Source organism: Perkinsus marinus (assembly GCF_000006405.1).
Source record: "Perkinsus marinus ATCC 50983 genomic scaffold scf_1104296962378, whole genome shotgun sequence".
Taxonomy (NCBI): Eukaryota; Perkinsozoa; order Perkinsida; family Perkinsidae; genus Perkinsus; species Perkinsus marinus.
In genome coordinates, this window is record NW_003205427.1 from 404,012 (window position 1) to 423,084 (window position 19,073).

At 50.2% G+C, this 19,073-nt stretch overlaps 6 protein-coding genes across 6 annotated transcripts; 2 read left to right on the plus strand and 4 right to left on the minus strand.

Annotated features, from left to right (window-relative positions):
* Window positions 1-858: 858 nt before the first annotated feature.
* On the minus strand, window positions 859-4,575 carry Pmar_PMAR023049 (Kanadaptin, putative). Its single transcript, XM_002771889.1, has 21 exons — window positions 4,462-4,575; window positions 4,280-4,417; window positions 4,152-4,232; window positions 3,997-4,101; window positions 3,861-3,947; window positions 3,770-3,811; window positions 3,626-3,724; window positions 3,547-3,580; window positions 3,400-3,503; window positions 3,276-3,354; window positions 3,139-3,221; window positions 2,972-3,088; window positions 2,725-2,854; window positions 2,599-2,681; window positions 2,468-2,554; window positions 2,130-2,235; window positions 1,904-2,082; window positions 1,756-1,857; window positions 1,237-1,356; window positions 1,053-1,186; window positions 859-1,007 (listed from the first exon to the last, which is right to left on the minus strand). Exons 1-20 carry the CDS (start codon window positions 4,555-4,557, stop codon window positions 1,055-1,057), a joined length of 2,004 nt encoding a protein of 667 aa, XP_002771935.1. The 5' UTR covers window positions 4,558-4,575; the 3' UTR covers window positions 859-1,007; window positions 1,053-1,054.
* An 84-nt stretch (window positions 4,576-4,659) lies between these two features.
* Window positions 4,660-6,933, minus strand: Pmar_PMAR023050 (conserved hypothetical protein; the record flags this gene model as incomplete). The annotated part of the gene is made up of 12 exons (XM_002771890.1): window positions 6,884-6,933; window positions 6,772-6,837; window positions 6,593-6,723; window positions 6,427-6,543; window positions 6,275-6,380; window positions 5,884-6,082; window positions 5,745-5,832; window positions 5,502-5,578; window positions 5,342-5,448; window positions 5,196-5,295; window positions 5,016-5,152; window positions 4,660-4,802 (listed from the first exon to the last, which is right to left on the minus strand). Exons 1-12 carry the CDS (start codon window positions 6,927-6,929, stop codon window positions 4,660-4,662), a joined length of 1,317 nt encoding a protein of 438 aa, XP_002771936.1. The 5' UTR covers window positions 6,930-6,933.
* Window positions 6,934-7,004: 71 nt separating this feature from the next.
* On the minus strand, window positions 7,005-9,012 carry Pmar_PMAR023051 (Signal recognition particle receptor subunit beta, putative). The gene is made up of 8 exons (XM_002771891.1): window positions 8,877-9,012; window positions 8,107-8,246; window positions 7,978-8,058; window positions 7,809-7,930; window positions 7,707-7,767; window positions 7,587-7,657; window positions 7,208-7,294; window positions 7,005-7,161 (listed from the first exon to the last, which is right to left on the minus strand). Exons 1-8 carry the CDS (start codon window positions 9,004-9,006, stop codon window positions 7,023-7,025), a joined length of 831 nt encoding a protein of 276 aa, XP_002771937.1. The 5' UTR covers window positions 9,007-9,012; the 3' UTR covers window positions 7,005-7,022.
* A 1,335-nt stretch (window positions 9,013-10,347) lies between these two features.
* Window positions 10,348-10,797, plus strand: Pmar_PMAR023052 (hypothetical protein; the record flags this gene model as incomplete). Its single annotated transcript, XM_002771892.1, has 1 exon — window positions 10,348-10,797. A coding segment is annotated over one exon (450 nt), but the record flags the coding sequence as incomplete, so codon positions are not given.
* Window positions 10,798-15,591: 4,794 nt separating this feature from the next.
* On the minus strand, window positions 15,592-17,903 carry Pmar_PMAR023053 (hypothetical protein; the record flags this gene model as incomplete). Its single annotated transcript, XM_002771893.1, has 14 exons — window positions 15,592-15,865; window positions 15,914-16,030; window positions 16,324-16,405; window positions 16,451-16,568; window positions 16,613-16,733; window positions 16,781-16,917; window positions 16,959-17,041; window positions 17,086-17,185; window positions 17,232-17,338; window positions 17,380-17,455; window positions 17,505-17,547; window positions 17,598-17,672; window positions 17,726-17,818; window positions 17,863-17,903. The coding sequence occupies 14 exons, from the start codon at window positions 17,901-17,903 to the stop codon at window positions 15,592-15,594; spliced, it is 1,467 nt and encodes a 488-aa protein (XP_002771939.1).
* A 383-nt stretch (window positions 17,904-18,286) lies between these two features.
* Pmar_PMAR023054 (60S ribosomal protein L15, putative) lies at window positions 18,287-18,904 on the plus strand (the record flags this gene model as incomplete). Its single annotated transcript, XM_002771894.1, has 1 exon — window positions 18,287-18,904. One exon carries the CDS (start codon window positions 18,287-18,289, stop codon window positions 18,902-18,904), a length of 618 nt encoding a protein of 205 aa, XP_002771940.1.
* Between the last annotated feature and the right edge of the window lie 169 nt (window positions 18,905-19,073).

Sequence of the window (19,073 nt, forward strand, 5' to 3'; positions counted from 1 at the left end):
TCTCATCCAAGATTGGCATCGTCGTCTTCGAGCCTCTCCCGATCCGTCAGACCTTCTCAAGTCGGCATGGCCTGATTTATATCCCTGATGAAGCTTGATTTCCATCGGTGTCGACTACCTCAGAAAATCAGCAGTGTCCTGCAACGTATGATTCTATTCTCCATATTCCCCATGGTGGCTGCGTTATATCCAGTGCTATGTTCATTATTCGCTACCGCCATCTCGGCAACACGTGTTCAGATGTGTCAAACACTCACATGCGACACGTGGCGTGTCAAGTCCCAGTAATTCCTCTTACTCTGATCTCGTTACTTACCATTGATCATCTATAGGACCGTAGTGCAACTTACCATCGATCAACAAACGAGTCATGAGAGTTGCGTAGCGAAATTGTGTTCGTTGATGCTGTGAACAAGGGCGTTTCACGATATGGAAAACACTAATAGGAAACATATCGACTACTGCATATCACCGCAAATGTCGGGTTTTTCACTGAGTATTACGCCACTTCACGTAAAACGGATGGAACTCCAATATATTAATCACAGACTCTCAAGCTGTGTCGACATGTATCAACGCACTGCTTGTATGGGTTACGGAGCACATCTCAATAAGATGAATGTGCTTACGGTGCACGGATGTCGTTGTCAATCACGTTTGAATCGAACATCATAATTTAAATAGGTTGATTCGATGATACGCAGACACTTAGGATGGCATCCACCACTGAATGCCCAGTGAAGCTGCAAATGCTCTTTTTTTGCTCAGTAAAGTCTGTAACGCTTCGAACTCCGGATAACTTCGCCACCCAAGAGAGAGCAAGTCTGTTAGTTACTCTTCCACACAACATATAATATGAATGAAAGCTCCCAGTTACGTATAGTGCATTTGCAACTAGTATACGCTAAGGTAAAGCCTGACGTCTTTGTGTTGAGGCAACACCGACACTCCACATCTCCCATAGTAGGACACAATGATTGGTTGTCTACAGGTTGATGGAAACGTATCTTCCAAGAGGAGATCCGTCACGTTTACAACACTTCCAAGTATACCGTCAATATCCAAGCTTCTTCCGTAGTGCTTCCTGCTTTTCATCACTATGAGCCGGCGGCATCCACGTGCTCTCCTCGGCATCCTCGTCGTACCGTGTTGTGGGAACCTCCGGCCAAGAAGCATGTCCAGCTCCCTGATAGACTCCAGTGAATAACCATCTGACCACTAGTTGCAGGGACCTACTTCCTTTTCCGGCTTGGACTCCTCAATTTGAGGCTCAACTGCCTCTCCCCGTCCCTGTATGCCGCCTACAGTGGGATCTATCGCAGCCACTCCTGATGATAGTGTCCGACCCGACGACACCTAGATAGTGAGAGAAAATCAAACTCACGAATATGATGTATAACATCCTCGTATAAAAAATGAAGTTTCACCCGTTTACCGTGAAGTGGCATAATACTCCATTTGGTAAATAAAAGGTCCTATAATATAGGAGGTATATATTTCCGCGACCGAGTACACAATCGTTTTCCGTGAAGTGAATCATGAAGAATGTTTGACAGGTAAAACTCCAATGTAGTGTGCGCCCAAACATAACCCTGTCCCACTAGTGCCTCTAAGGCACTGCCTCAACCTCCAGTGTCATTCACCTATCTATACGTTCAATACAGATTCCAAGCTTCCCATTATAGAAGTCGAAAGCGCAGCAAGCAGCTACTCAGCCTCGTAATAATTCACAATTCGTTCGTCGTCTAAACTCACATGTTGTTGTTGTTGTCGCATAAGCTCCGTCCTCTTCTCTATTGCGGCTTTCGTCAACTCATCAGCCTCGAGCTCCAATCCGAATATAGAATCCGTAGGGACCTACCCCATATACCTACCCATCGACCTTCTCCATATCCCTACTCACCTCCTTCCTCGCTTTCTTACGGCGTTGGGCTTCCTCCTCCTCCTCTTCCTGCCTCCTCGCAGCCTGAGCAGCTCGAGCCGCCCTCTTCACCTTGAGCTCCTCCTGCTCCCGCTTAGCCTGTTCAACCTCATCCACCGATGTGCTGCCTGCCATCGCGAGGGAGAGCAACTTCGTTATACCTGCAACCTCCTAAAGAACTGCAGCCAGGGGGGAGGGGAGCTCCTACTCTCGAGACGATCTTTGATGGCCATTCCGCGCTTCTCGGCAGCCTCCTTCTCGGCTTCCATCAACTTCACCTCATTCTCAACCATGTAGGCATCGAGGGAGTCGGCCTGCATACTCAAAGGCAGAGTTCGAATATATGTTTGCTTTTCTCAGCTGAGCTCAGTAGTCTCCTCACTAATTATCGAAGTTTACATACAAATTCGGGTAGAAGTGTACAGAAACCAATGAGAATTTCCCAAAATTCCCTCAGGATTTCCATATTGTCAACAACACATGTAGTTGAGCATGCGTATTTTTTCCCCTCACACTGCCCTAAAGGGACCCACCAACATACCCTACCCGAGATGCTGATGCCTTCTTCATAGCAATTTGTGCCTCCTTCTGCTTCACCACCGATACAGCTTCCCGTAACAGACTTATTAGTGCCTGACTCCACTCCACTCACCCTCTTCCTTTCCCCCCTTGCCAACCTTCTTTTTCTCCGTCAAAGTCTTGGCCGTCTCCCCCTCAGCAGCGACATCCGGTAGATCGCCATACTCGCCTGCCTCCTCCCCTACAGTGTCACCATCCATCACTCACGTGTTCTACTGCATCACCGTGATGAGATCGCTGAGCTCCATCATCAGAGGCCTCTCGGCGCGCCATCTCTGCCGAGGCCTGGTCGTAATAATCATCCTCCTCGTCCAAGGCCAGGACGTCGGTGTCGTACAGCTTTGTGAGCTCCTTCTGAAGGAACAATAACATTTCCAACGCTCCCGAGCTGATCGTTGTAGGGATGATAAAATGCTGTTATTAATAGCCACATTCTCCTTTATTTCCTTTGAAGTGCACATATAAGCCCACCCTTTTCATCCGGTCCCGCATAGGGTTCTTGACCCCCAGGGACAGCAACAAGTTGTCGGTCATCGTCTGTAGGTCTGCCTCTATTCGGCTCACTCTATTGAATAGCTTATTAGCATCCTGACAACAATCACCCTCATCCCAACACCGCCGTCCACGTATGTCACTACTCCTTGGAATTTCTTCTGATGCGTACTTTTTATCCGCTCAACTTCATCCTCAAAGGCTCCAGTATTCCGCCAAGAAGGAACACCTCAACAACAGCAGCAGCACTACGGCTCGACCAACCCAGACCGACAGCACTCACTTGGCCCTCCTCCTCCTCCGCCCGCCTCCATCTGGGCAGTTTCTAACATCTCGCGGTTGCTCTCGAGCTTTCGCCGTTTCTGATGAGGGAGCCTTCGAAAGACTGACGCAGACTGTTGACTCACCTCAGCGATCTTCAATAACAATTGTCGTTGCTTGTCGTTGAGCTGCAACTGCTCCAATTTACGCGTGTCAATCTGCAGGCCCGTCTCGTCGAAGACGTCCAGCTCTGCGATGGGATGACCAACAACAGCCAGCATTGTCGGACCCACCTTTAGTGAGCTCGTCCTGTGCATCAGCTTCCATCTGAAGAGAGTAGCCCGTACAGTTGCCATGCCCCTATCCCCCTACCATAGCTTCCTCTAGTCCATCATCCTCCCTCACTCCTCGAAAGACAGTCCCGCCAGGAGCTGCTGAGGAGGACGAGGCGGCCCCGACCACCGCCGCTATCTGAGTGATCAAGCGATGCAATTCCCCCTCCCCCCTTCGCTGCACCTTCTCAGCTCGACGATCTGCCCGTTCTTGTTGCCGCATCGCCTGAAAGCCTCAATCAAAAAGAGTATTGAGAGACCCCAGCCCCTCCGACCCGTCTCCGCTCTCGATCACGCTCATGCCGTTGGCGCTCGATCTCCCGCTCGGACTGAGCCTCCTCTCGGAAGGCTGCAAGATCAACCTGAACAGAAGGGCCCTCCCGAAGGGAAGGATTCAACGACACCACCAACCTCCGTCTCCTGAGGGCGGAGCTCTTCCGGGCCTTGGATCACCAACGTGAGCTTCGGCGACACACTGCTGAACTGTACTTGATCACCCACATGCACTTCTACATACTACCAACAGCAGCAGCTCCAACAGGTCGACCAACGACGACTCGCCTCACCTCCCCAGATGGAATCCTCTTCCCATCCACCACAGTGCCATGGGTCGAGTTCAGATCGTATAAATAGAAAGACTCCGCACCCTGCGAAATACGATACGGATGGCGGCCAATGCACTACAGACTACTACTTCTTTGAACTGGAGAACGGCGTGATGCCTGGAACTCCGGGGTTCCCATTTGCCCAGAGGAATGTCACAAACCGCTGGGTCCCGACCGAACATAAAATAACACTTCTTTTCATCGCGTATATCAACTTCTCGCAACACCTGAGCACACCCCTACTCCCCTGCCGACGAGGCGATTCCTCCACCTGGCCGTTGGAGATGAACTCGAGATAAATCGGCAACCTGGCCGGGCCCGACCACTCAGGTTCGCGATAGACCGCAGTGGTGGGGACGCCAGCCATTCCGCAATACCCACTACTACCAATGCTTATGGAGGAGGACTATGGAGCGCAACCCTTACAAGAAAGAGGCGTTGAAACAGGTGCGGTAATGATAGAAGACAGTCATCGTTTGGATTTCTCCCCGATCTTCCTTCCTCTACTATCAATCTGCGGACTCTGCTGCTGCACTGCTGTTCCTGTGAGAGTCTTCGCAGCCTCCCTCTCCTTCCGCATCCTACGCTCCTTATGGGTATACGTACTCGTACCTACCTCCTCACAAATCACTACCAACCACAGTGTGGCCAATCTGTGTTCACTCTCCTCAGCTCTGCTCGGGAGTTCCCTCAACTACTATGAAAGTGTACAGAAAACCAAAGAGAATTTCCCCAGAATTTCCATATCGTCACCAACACATGTAGTTGACCACGTGCAAATTCTACCGCGCCGAGCAATAACCTTCCCCCCCCCAAGTCCCCCACCACTATCCATCATATTCTTCAATCGCCGTGTCTCCGCCGCGGTACATGTCCGCCACACAGTCACCCGTTGATTCGGTTGTAGCTGCTTCCAGCAGTCCAGCGAAGATATTTCCTTCACCCCCTCAAGGTCGGCAATACTAAGATACGGTCCGCCATGAGGCACGTCGGTAGAGCTCTTACCTCATATCATAAGTGACATTCCCACTCTCCTTCAACGCCTTCTTCAACAACTGCATATTCCTCTCATCTCGGGCCTGTCTATTCTTCTTCTGAATTTCACCTACACTCAGAATACCCACCAGCCGCCTCCCCGAAACCCCTATTACAATAGTCATCAGCGAAGGCCTCGAAGAGGGACATCCTCTCCCTCTCCGTCAACTTCCCCCACCAGGCCTTGCCAGTCATCTCCTTATCCCCAGCAAGTTGCTCATACCTGACCCGACCAATCCCATCCTCCTCCCGTCGCCACCACAGTGGCTGATCTACTTCGCATCCTCCGTCATGGCCTTCCACTGCTGTAGCGCCTTCACCATCTCGTACATCATCATTCGCTTCTCGTCCCGCTGAAAGTTTGGCACGCACGTAATGGAAAGTCGACAGACCAAAAGCTCTAGCCTAGTTGCATACCCACACAGCTTCCGAAGCCTTCAAAATACAAGTAAACGATACGATGATGACAATAACAGTAGAGCGCGTACACCACCGACTCAGCAACAGACTCCCTTCTACCTCCTTTTGCTGAGCCAGTCTCTGTGCGTGCAGAAGGTACTCTGCGAAAACTTGTTTTTTCTCTGCAACAGTCGGGAGGGCGTGATACCTGAGAGGAGACCACTGCTGTCACCACTGCTCGAGAGGGGCTGCTGAGCACCTCATATCCTTCTTGGCGAGATCTGCTACTTGACTCCACTTCCACGATAGGTCCACTCCGTTGTCAATGAGCATTTGTCGGAAGTCGGCCCTTTTCTCGCTCTCCGTTTTATTAGCCTTTTCACCACCTCCCACCTCTTCCCCCAGACTACCACTATTACCCTCTCCCATCATATCCGAAGAGCCACGGTCCACCCCACCTGAAGATGCAAGGGGAAGATACTCATCGAAGACTATGAAGCAGGACTAGCCGCCTTCCCCCTTCTCTAAACAAGTGCTATCCGCAAGCACACACACGTCACCCTTACACTGCTATTGTTATATTCATATGTATCAAGCAGTCGGGAAAAATCGAATAACCTTATACCACTCCTCCCTAACATCAGGCGTACCTTCGAGAGCTCCTCGTGCTTTCCGAACCGCCGGAGGGACTTCCCAGCAGGACACGTACGTTCGAGGGTTGTAGAAGAAAGAGCGGCCATCCCATATGTGATACTCCTACGGAGATTCAGTTGAATAAAGCCTCCCCAAAACTATCCATTACTTTCCACTCAGTGTCATTAGCCTTCTCTACTTCTGACTGAAGGTCCCTAGGCTTTTCCCAAGTGGACTCCTTAGTGGTCGGATGGAAGTAGTATACTCGTCCGTCAGAGGTTTGCACCTGCAGGCACACCATCTGATATCGAGAACAAGGACTTGACTATTAGTACCTCACACCATCCCATCTGAGCAGGGGTGACCAGCTGGCCAGTCGTTGGAGCTCCGAAGACCCCTTCTGTTGGGGAGGGTGTCGGAGGCACCCCCATAGGGAGGGGAGGCATAAGTAAGGCACCCGGGGCAGCTGACAATACAACAGACATGGTGAAGCCCTGAAGGGTAGTACTACTACCTGTAAGAGGCGGGGGCATCGGCACTGGAGGAGCCGGGGGAGGCAGTATCGGCCCAGTGGAAGCACCTATACACTCGAATGGACAGTGAGCCTAAGCAACAGTAGAGGCTACCCGTAGGGGCCTTAGGTGGCAGAGGAGGGGGGATGCCGGGTATCATACAGGGACACCACGAGAACTGCCAACAAGATATACAACGAAAATATGCGATGAACGCGAGCCGAAGAGAAGGAAGGTGAAACGGTGACGAGCATTAGGGAACAATAGTGGCTGTAGCTGTAACCCAATCAGCGATCGTGTCGACTATATCAGCATCCTCAGTGGTGCCCTTCCCTACAGTGGCCGCGCTGTACTCCACAACGTCCACCTTTACTGGAGCATGCTGGATAATACTGAGGAAGGAGCTTCGATGAGAGTTAATGGCGTTTCCTATACTACTCGAAAGCCTCTCCTTCTACTCCCAAAAAGTTATCCACTTCATCGTCTCCTTCCAATACTTGGCCTCGTGACGTCCTCAGCCTCTCTCTGTGATAACAACACTCATAATCGAGCACAGTTCCTCCGCCTCCACTCGAACCAAGGACAGCTACAGCGCCTACTAGGGCTATCACCCGGACTCAACGAAATCAACGGCATAGACCGCTTACTCCTGCTGATACGCAGACTAAAGATCAGCAGGTGATTTCAGCCAGTAAGTATCCTTATTCAAGAAACGCTTCTATTCGGTTGGAGGGCAAGCGCCCTTCATATGATAGTTGATACATGCTACCCCCCAGGAATCCCATTGATGTTGTTCCATACTCCCCACCTTTATTACATTTCCTTATTCAGATCTCCCAAAACACGCCTCGTTGTCCGACTCGTCGGCTTATCCTGTTTGTTCATAACCTAACGTAAACCTCAGCTACAACATCTTCCTCCCTTCAATGCCTACTACCAGTAGCATCGGTGGGAGATGTTTCAAGAACAGCTGGTTGGTAAAAAGATCATACAAACTCCTGAATAAAAGAATCACGATGAAATAGAATCGCGCTATTACTCTGCGGCCTCCTTGACCATAGCCCTGTCGGTAGAGTCCAATATATAACAAATACAGGCACAATTCCTTAGCAATTCGTAACTCTCGAACTTCAGCCGTCTATGTCCCGGGAAGTCCACCACCTATGTCAATCAACTCCATCTAGGAGGCCGCCACCACAGTAGACTACCTCCACCTTCCTTCCAGTCGGTAGAGTAACAACATCCCTATTAGGCCGTATTGACGATACTGTCTCTGGGTGGGAACGACCCTACAATGTCCACCAAACAAAGTCCAATAGTAGTAGTAGTGCTATTACCTTCCACCAAGAGAAGAGTGCCGTCTTGCCTCCACCACATGGGCCCATAAGTAGTACTAAAGTGCCCTTCTTATCCCTCCTCCTCCTACCTCCCTTCGAGGTAAGACTAGATGACCAGAAGCCCAGTACATAGAGGCTGGCTGAAGAGAGAAGAGAATAAGTAATGCTCATGCCAACATATAGGAGGAGGAGGAGAAGGAGGGTGGTATTTTATACGCCTTCACTATTATTTCGGGGCAGCTATGCCACCATCCGAAGGGATGTTTTAGTGAGACCAATTCTGTCGGACGGGGCAGCTATGCCAACCCAAGATCTGCCTTGGGACAATCGATTTCTCCGGGCTGAGCAGCTATGCCACCCCAAGATCTGCCTTGGGACAATCAATTTCTCCCCGGGGGCGGCTGTGCCAACCCAAGATCTGCCTTGGGACAATCAATTTCTCCCAGCGGGGCGGCTATGCCATAGCAAGATGTGCCTTAGTAGAATCAATTTCTCCACGCGGGGCGGCTATGCCATAGCCCAAATGAATGCGTCAATAGAATCAGTAGTACGAGCATGAGATATGACGATGATTCCCGTTAGCACGACCAAAGTAACCAAAATTTAAACGGATTGCGGAGATCAATTTCGCTTTTGGTGAGACCGGTTCCCTCCAAGGGGCAGTCCCACGCGAAAGTGGTCTTACTAACACTGAGATATGCCTCTGAAGGGTTACCGGTCCAAGACGATACTATACTATGTTCAAAAAGGAGTACCTTCCAAGTTATTACCAAATAAAAGTCCAGCCAGGAGTACTGCAGTGGCTACTATGACGAGGTAGTAAGACTGGACCTCATTGAGACCAGTAACAGCCGACACACTGTGGCCACTCTCTGACAACCACGAGGATATTATGGTCATACTAAGGATACTCTAGAAACAATACATACATCTTTGACACAGGCCCACCCCTCTCGTCCACACCACACCATTCCCACACAGGAGTCACGACTAGGGATAGTATGGCGTTCCACAGAAGTGCATCTTCCACCCGCTGCGTCACGCGCCACGAAATTATACTTTACTTCAACGATATCGACGAGGTTATACGAGATTATCTCGGGCCCATGTAGAGTCTGTGATGATAAATGTACATATCTGTCAACCTGAACTGTTCACCCAATAGCTCTGTTGTATAGGAGCTTCCTCTGTGTTGAAATTGTCCTACGAAATACCATTGATACTCATTGGGGTCCTAACCCTATCCACGGAGCCGGTTTCCTTCAACAGGCCAGGAACTCGCTCAATAACTCAAAATACGTATGTTACGCCGAGACCCATTATGACGTGTTTTGTCCATGATGACATGTCTTCGTTAAAGTACTGCTAGTCCCCACCCCTGCAATGTCTGGTTATGTTACCCTCGGCGGCGGTGACTCCGGTTCAACAGCTATCAACAACCGTCACCGTACGGACTTCCTAGAAGATTCTGTGTCCGATCGTAGCTCTTCATCGATCGATAAGGAGACCATAGCGGTAGGTGTTCAGTCTTGTCCCAATACGCAAATATACCCCTCAGGTTGGCCTAGTCCGAGAAGGGCTCGCTATGGAGTATAGCATCATAATAGGGGTCCTCAACTCAACGTTGACATTACTTTATCTCGCACTACAACTACTACTATGCTACCCTGGCACCACTGAGCGATGGATCGGCCCTGTGGTGTTGCTGATTATAGCTCCTCTGTAATGACAGCATAGAGCTTCACTCGAGGTACCTAGTATCCTTTAGGTTCCACCTACTATGGTCCATCCGTTACCGTGGTATGCACCTGCGGAAGCTCAACGCCCACAGTATGCATCGAGCCACTGGTATAGTTATGAGGGAGTCGTCGTGGGAGTCGTTGGAAATCATCTTCCAACTCTCCTGCCTCGTCATCGTCATTGTCTATGCCGTACTAGATCTATTAGGGCAGCCGTCCGCGGGTGTAGTGATCAGCATTCTCTCGCTGGTCACCTTTGTTCGCCTCATCTACGACCTCCAGGGAATACACGAGGCCTCCTTGGGGAGGGTCTTCAATAGTGTCGTTGTAGAGGCATGGAACCCTCTGGTAGCCTGCCTGCTCATCTTCGTTATCACTACGACTTGTGGTATATTATCAGCCCATTACATTGCGCAACAATCGAGTGTCATCAACGGCTTGGTGATAACCTTAGCAGGATTCGTCGATGGAGTGGTATGTGTAACGGCCGTCTGTTCATTAGTCCACGCCCACAGCATAGTCATTGAAGATGCTGAGAGGTCACGTCTATGTATCAACAACCTTGTCGTTAGGAGCAACTCCTTACTGAGGGACATTCAGCTCTCGTTCAAGCATGCGATGAAGCTGAATGAAGTCACTGGTCTAACATTCTGGCAGCTACTACGACTCATCGACGGAAGCTCAGCGAACTACCGTTCAAGCGCATCTCATGACGTGGAGACGGCCACAGTACCTAAGTCGGACCACGCCCACAATGGGGAGGTGGCCTTCTGTGATGATAGGATTCTTGGTTGGGAAATAATGATGGATATGGCTGGGGAATCTAGAGGCTTGTCACTCTGGCGCTACCTCACAGAGGACTGGGCGGAGGAAAGGCTGGAGACCATTGCTCCTTCTCCAGTGCCGAGGCTGCCTATTGTGATGGCTGGCTCAGCCTATACGGGAACTAATGGTAGTAAAGGACATCCTGATGGGCCGAAAAAGTCAGTCGTTCTCTGCTCCAGATCATGGGTTACCATTACCAGGTGTGGTGACTCGTGCCAGCAGACGCCAGTCTCCAGAGCCGAGGATTAATCCTAGGAGGCACCGTAGTAGACCCATCGGGCCGGTTACGACCTATGAGGAGAGCTACAAGAAGGTGAGCGCGTGTTGACAGAGGAGTGGTAGGTGGCGATCGTTGTCAGGGCTATAGTGAACAGCTACGATACCAACGAGAGAACTCCGTTGCTACTACTGAGTCGACGCCTATTGATGGAGGTGTGAAGCAGAAATCGAGAGGAGGCGGTAAAAAGAAACATCATCAGAACAGTTCCAAGAAGTCTTTCCTGAATCGTCTGAGGGATGCCAATAATCTCCCGCCCGCCTCCACAAAAGGAGCTGCCAATTCACCAGCTAGGGCTGTTCATCGGCCTCGGTAGTCGGAGGCAGCTGTACATTTAAATCGTGCTATCTTCATCACCAATTCTGATGTGGTTTCTTACATGCCGTGGTCTTGCTCATAGTGCGTCATTGGCGGAATTTCGTGGCGCGTGAAAAGCCTGTATTGGGGTCTCGCGTATGATACTAGTTCTCCAGGGATTGGCACGTGCTCTACGATTAGGAGTATGTCCGGTTATGGGCCTATAGCGGAGATTCCCGCTTCCGCTTTCCCCGCCGGGGAAAGCGGCCTCAGGAGAGCGGCCAAGAGGATTGTCATAGTGCTGCCTAGTCCTTTCCCGGATGAGCTATTCACGAGCTGCATGTCATGCCTTCATGGAACTTGTGCTCGACCCGGCTGATGAACGTCCCTCCTTAGCATCAGGATCGCCCTGGATGAGGCATCGACATGTGAACTCTTTCGGTATCTACCCCGCGCACGGCACATTTTTCTCCGCCCGTCACCTTTCTCTCTCCTTCCGCCACTAATTTCCCCCTCCGCGCCTCTGACAGAGTTAGGGTCACCCTAACTCTAATAGGGTGCACTTGCCCTACATCAGAGACCTATTCGAGCTGGTACGAGTGCCTCAGAGCTCCGAATTGTCTGTAGATTAGCTCTACCTGCAGCGGATCGGGAATGCCCTATGCTGTACTAATTAAATAGGTCTCTCCGTGCGTTGATGAGCCAGAGAAAGCATTCCAAAGGCTAGAAATGCTAGCTTTGGCTCCCCCAGGTTGGCAATGCGCCCCGGATTAGGAGTCTGAGATGAAGAGAAACGGACTATCAGGGACCTATTCGAGGTGGTGCGAGTGCCTCAGAGCTCCGAACAGTCTATAGATTGGCTCGACGTGCAGGGGATCGGGAATCGTTCTACACTTTACTAATCAAATAGGCCTCTCCGTGCGTTGATGAGCCAGATAAAGCGTCCGAATGGCTAGAAGTGCTCGCTACAACGAGTTTCCCTTCTTCAGCGAGCAGAAATGGTCTTGTGACCAACGATCATCACGCAGCATTTGCTTTGGGTGCGATTTTTGTTGCATTACCATAAAACCCCCGGGAGTCATTCTGCAGATTCTGATGACCATATTAAACCGGCAAGGCTCCCATGCCTGTCTATTGGCGTATGCGCACCGAAACCTCCGTATGATGTTACCTATCTTTATTCCGTTTCCACCGCCGTAGCAGTTGTTCCTGACCAGCAGTACTGTGCAAGCAAGGGAACCACTATCTATAATGCCACCATACTAGTCTTACTTTCAAAGCCCCCAAAACTACCGAACATGCAAGGTTCAACTTGGTTGTCAACAAACTGAATATTTATGTCCAAGCGCCTTCTAGGTGCAATGCTAGAAGTGGTCGCGAGTGATGATAATTACCTGAGTACTAATCACTGGGACCTTCCACCTCCGAGGTAGTAGGTCCTCTGGCTGGGGTGGTGGAGGGTGTCCATCGACAACCGGAGGCTGAGGAGCAAACTTCTCTGGAGACAAAACAATGAAATCAGAAGGTCGCGGCAGCCGCGCGTTATAGCTAGTGCGCTCGTTTTGAGGCGCCCACAGCAAGAGCTCCACATCGATTTGGGAGAGGTCTCGCTCAATCTGGGCGACGTGTGTCATCCTACTTCGGCGTCCGTGATTTCTTAGCCGCTGCATCCGCTCCTGTTGCGGCAAGACGGGGCAACACTGTTACACTGTTGTCTTGTCGTTGCCGTTGTTGAAACACGCACTGCAGTTGGTGCGTTATCCGCCGGTTCTCCATTAACGGCTGACTAGGTCAGCCTGACCTCGGTTGCAAAGGAGGAGCTCGGTAGCAACCCTCAGCGGTAAGCCGCGAGCTTTCTCACCCTAAGGTTTACATCAGCATAGTATGCTGATGGGCAAATTGTATTACAATTTCCCGAAAGAATTCTACTACCACAGCAAGTACACAGATATTATGTGTCACATCACACCGCACATCGGTCCATGTGATGAACCGTCTATGATGCTCTGGTACGCTTGTAGTGAGTAAGGCCTCCCGATCTCCAGGTGATGACTCCTCGATGCCCGGTACATCCTCACAACCAGTGCAACCAACTGCAACCAACACAGTGTTGGTTGCAGTGGAGTGACTCCACTTTACTAAACAACAGTGCCCTACAGTGCCCGTAAACGCGCATCCAACTCCGACTCGTCAACTTTACTTTGAGCTAAGTGCTCATGCCTAACACTGAGTCTCCGCCCCAATGTCTATCTGCGAATTACTCTTCCCTCGGAGGCACAAACGACTCCTGGTATCCAAATCAATTCTGATGACGCCTAGTATGTATGTAAAAGTTTTACAGAAAAAGAAGGGTGAGTTGTTTTACAGTAAAACACCTCACCCTTCTTTTTCTCCTTCCCACTCGCCCATCCTTTGATTTTCTTGGTGACGTTTACCTTGCATGTGTTGTTCATATTCCCATCCGCTATAGACCCTAACATTCCACAAATTACACGAATAGTATTCGTGTATTACCTGTTCTACATTACGCATATACATACAGTATGTATATGCGTAATGTATGTATATGCGTAATGTAAAACTACGTATGTAACATACTCGTCACAACAGCATAATATTACGGGAATCTCGATGATTTCTCGGTCAACACTATCCCGTTGAAACCGAACAGAAGACATTCCTGGCTGTGGTGGCATTGCGATAAAACTTGCAATCAATGTAAGAACAAAACCTAAGCCGACGTAAACCGTATTGCGAAGAGTAATGCTGACACCCTATTCGCTCGTGTATTGGTAGAGAAGACATTGCTGACCCTCAATAATCAATATACCAATCGTGCGCAGGTTCTCTCGGTCGAGCATTCAGATTTGTCAAAGCGTGAATCTCATGGTTCGATCATGCTCAGCGAGAATGAGATTGTGTCTACGGGATGAAAATACCTCTCGTATCCACTATCGAAGTGGAGGGCATTCCAGATGCTCACGTCTCCTGCTGTATATACTGCATACAGTGTACTGAATATACCAGAATGGGGAATATATTGTATTCCCCATTCTCGAATGTTGCATGGCGAGTTGAAGTGCTCGGGTGAATTCAAGCGGTCTCGAAAAAACCCTATCAGCTACTAAGTAGCTGCTACTTGTTAAACCCAACCCGGAAGAGTGAGTAGTGCACGGATTAAGGAAGACTTCACACTTTTAGTACCGACATCGGCACGGATACCCGATTAGGCATGAAAATAGTCATCGTGAAAGATGCTCTCAAAACGGTTGATGACGCACACTAGCAATTAGAAAAAAAAACCAGTCCACCGAGATAACATACGCGGCATAGAAGTGAGGCAATAATCATACAGTGAGCCTTCACTGTTGCAAAATGTTGGCTACTTCCAATGTGTGGAAGCTGAGTTATCCAAAGGTGTTGGAGGCACTGATAGAGTCATTCAAGATTCGCCAATAAATATATGATGATGATGAAACGGAAAGAGGAGAGAGCGCAGCCACTACGGGGGTAGGGGATATGTAAGAATGCACGTAATTATGCAGTAAAGAAAGAACAAAAAGCAATCGAACTCATCGAAAGCCTCCGAGAATGAATTCGATGATAATATTCTAATGATAGTCGCCCATCGGGGAATGAGAACAGCAGAATACAGCAGGGGAATGGGGAGGGGGATCGTTAATAATCGATTCTAGTCTTCATATTCATACAACAACGACAGTTGACGTATTATCGTCGTTCCAACCGTTGTTGCAACACTCGTTTGAATATAAAGTTAGCTAGTCAGAAACATTGGGGGTACTAATTCTCTTATATACTTGAGATCGCGAATAGGCGACAATAGGCCTCATCCGTGGTGGGGTGTGACCTGAATCAAACAGCGCTGCTAAAATGCAGTATCACAGTAGCCTAGCTTACTCTCAAAGGGGACCTGAGGACCTCCTCGCAGCTCTCAGCGGCCATGACCCCAGTAGGGGATCCGCATGCGTCGAGTAAAGCGCTGACTGTACATCCTCCTGGCGTCTGGCTCATCCACGGGTACGATTCCGCTTCTATTGCCTGGGACAGGAGCACCCCACCAGGAGTAATGGGTGCTTGGGTACCTCCATGCGACACAATAGGGAGACAGGGGCAGAGCCGCAGCTACCTGGCAAGGGTCCTGTTGTGGCTGCTGCTGGTGTGGGAGGTTGATGGAAATTAGAGGCGCTAGTGAGCAACAAGCTGTGCATAAAGGTGTCCGGTGGGGGCCGAGGTGTCTGTGACCGCAACGGGATGAACTCGGCAGCACTCGCATTGAGGGTCCTGCCAAGTGAGAAGATCAGTAACCTGTCCATCCTTTCTCGGAACTCACTTCCCCCCTGTATTGTTGTCAATCGACATTTGCGACAGTAGTAGCTCGAGATCAGGCAGTGCCTCTTGCAGGTCAGTACTCGACCCAAAGGTAGCGATGGCCTCTGACACCTCATTGACGGGATGAGCCAAGGGCTGTAGTGGAGAAAGCAGAGACGGGTCCAGTCCAGGGAGGCCTCCGGCAGCTCTTGAATCCCCATTGGTGATATCATAGTCGGTCTCAGTAGTGGCTGAGGGGATCAGAGGGAAATCCAATGGTGTGATTTGGTAACTGATGACACACCAATGTAATGGTACCACCGACAGGAGCATAGCCTACTGGTTGATGTGGAGATCTGCTATGGCACGATCCGTCGTGGAGAAAAGGTATTCATCTGGAGCTGTCTTCACTCGACGGGACTTGTCAAGAGCCTCTACCTCCTCCGCGTCTGCATATCTGACAGTATGAGGCAGTATGCACATGATCAAATACGTGTGTTGGTGACACTATGAAAATTGTGAGGAAATTTCGGGGAAAATTCTTATTATTCCTGCATACTTCTACTCGAATTCGTAAATGAACTCCTGAGCTCAGCTGAGGAAACCAAACGTATATTCCAACACTGGCCCTCGTTTCCCACACAGAAGACCTCAGTGGCACAGTGCCACTGCAAGAAAGTGTTTTTCAGCCATATCGCAGGGGAAGGATGATGAGGCTGTTGGGCTTTGGTTTCGGTGACAGCCGACGACAACGTTTTCGTAGAGCCCCCAGCCGACTTGGTCCCAGAGACTGCCTTCACAGGCGTGCCGGTGCTTCTCGATATACGTTGTGCTGAAGGAGTGGTATAGGGCGAATGCTTCACTGAGATGTACTCACGTGTAGCCACACACGGACCAGAGGCCTTATGGAGGGTTGCTCCTGGTAGCAACTTGAGGACAGGGTTGTTGCGACGCCAGTCGACAAAGACTAGATCGGTCAGCTTGGGGTCTTGGACCTGCCATGGACCCGATGTCATCAAACGACAAGAAGGGTCCTGACCATATCAATCAACTTCGTATGGCCTAGTGCCGTTTCGCTGAGGACAACACCATTGAAGTGACGCCTTATCTCGTTCTTGAGGTTCGACAGGAGTAGTATGCGTTGATTCCACTCGGTACTTCTGAGAGCAACAACTCTGTAGAGTAGCGGCTGTTACCCTGTGCGTACGTCAATAGAGCATAAAGGACCTCCCTGAGCCGACCCCAGGTTGCGATGAAGTCCTCCCTCGTGGATTCACTTCGGGGGGAAAGATGAGATGATCCGCTATGGTGAGAGTTGGAGCCATGATCGCCACATGAATCAACCTGAACTCAGCGAGATGTTCATGTCAGCAACGAACGCTCACAGTGGTATCTCGACGGCTGTGCTCCGACCCTTCCTTCGGAGGTCCTTGACGACGGTGACCAGCAAAGGTTGGCTTCTTATCTCCTACAGACAACAGCCACTGGAAACAACCATTAGCATTGACTTACGAGCATTAGCATCCTTCTCGGCTTTAGAGCTGACTTTGAATGGTACAACAGAGCCGCTCTTGCCGTAAGCCAGGATCTCCTTATCAATGGCGAGCTGGACCTAATGATACGCTGAAAACCGCCCCAAGGGCAACAAGCATTTTCACTATGTGGCAGAGCTCGCCGAGACTGTAGCCGTTGAGAAACCTCAGATTCCTTTCCTTCAACGCTCTAGCTGTTCCGTACCGGCCACCAGGAAAGGTGTAGAAACTCGCTAAAAAGTGTAGTCGCAGGACAAGGAACGAGAGCACTCACGATCGTATAATAGGAGGGAGTTTATTTCGGTCCTGAGTGCCTCCCAGACCTGAGGGCCGTAGTAGTCCACTGGATCCTGAACGAGAAGAGGCTTCAGCATAAACTCTCATCAACATGATAGTTACCGTGGGAGAAACGAAGCCTCGGAAGGACTTGGGAGGATGCGCCCTGAAGGGCAAGGCACGGCTATGGGAGCTGTAGGCCCAACGAGGCCCTACAGTTTAAAGCCAGGGACTGGGCGGTCCTCCGCTTTCTCAATGGAGAAATCAGGATTATTCTGATTGCAAAGGTGCCTGAGGAAATTGCCTCATTTAGCTGTTTCCGTGGTGACAGTCACTGATGTCACATAAGAGTGTCCAAGGTCAACGGTTCGGCTTTGTACCGTTCCTCGTGGCGCTTTTTGACCGACTGGAAATCTGGGTAAATACGATCGTTATACCTAAGCGCCGTTATGGATAGTGGAGATACCCTGGACACACTCACAGACTTATTATGGTCCTTTTGATCTGTTCACGTAGTGTCATTAGGAGAGCCACTAAGGGTAGGCTTTTCCCAGAACTACAGTATAGGAACTACCGGAAGGGTTACTTTGTAGTACTCTGTGCTAGCGTCTATGGTCTGTCTTACTAATTGACCGGTACTTAACCCAATATGCATTTCGCTATCATGTAGAGACGAGGAGATCAATAGATTTGTCCTGAGTTCCAAGAGCATCGACCAGAAGAGGATCGAGATTAACATGTGGAGTCCAATCGTGGGAGCTCGACGAGAAATCCCGACACAAGAAGATTTCTGATGGAATTTTGCGTCACGCGCCACGAAATTATCGCTAGTGCGTTTGATCGATTTGCGTAGTTCATTGGCTGTTATTTCCCTTGGACTAAGTCACCCAACTCAATCTGCTATAATGGGAGCCTACAAGTACCTTTCTGAGATCTGGAACAAGAAGCAATCTGACGTGATGCGCTTCTTGATTCGCGTCAGGAACTGGGAGTTCCGTCAGCTACCTGCTGTCCACCGTGCCTCCAAGGCCACTCGCCCTGACAAGGCCCGTCGTCTCGGCTACAAGGCCAAGCAGGGCGTTGTTATCTACCGTGTCCGCATCCGCAGGGGTGACCGTAAGAAGCGCGTCTCCAAGGGTATCGTCTACGGTAAGCCCGTCCATCAGGGTGTCAACAAGCAGAAGTCTACCAAGTCTCTTCGCGCTATTGCCGAGGAGCGTGTTGGTCGCCGCTGTGGTTCTCTCCGTGTCCTCAACTCCTACTGGGTTGGTCAGGACGCCCAGTTCAAGTTCTTCGAGGTCATCATGGTCGATCCCTTCCACAACGCCATCCGTAACGACCCTCGCATGAACTGGATCGCTCACTCTACCATGAAGCACCGTGAGCTCCGTGGTCTCACCAGTGCTGGTCGTAAGAGCCGTGGTCTCCACAAGCGCGGTTCCCACTTCGGTACCAAGGTTCGCCCCTCGAAGCGCGCCAACTGGAAGAGACGCCAGACTCTCCAGCTCAAGAGGTTCCGATAAATGTCTTAGTCGTTGTTGCTGGATCGATGACGCATTGCAGTTATCGTTTCCCGTTCCAGCCGCTATTACTTCATTTGGCCCGGTATTGTTTTCCTACAGCAGACGATATAAGTGTTTGGGAACATCGCAGTGTTGTGTTGTCTGAGTCTATCGTGTTTTAACACCCGTG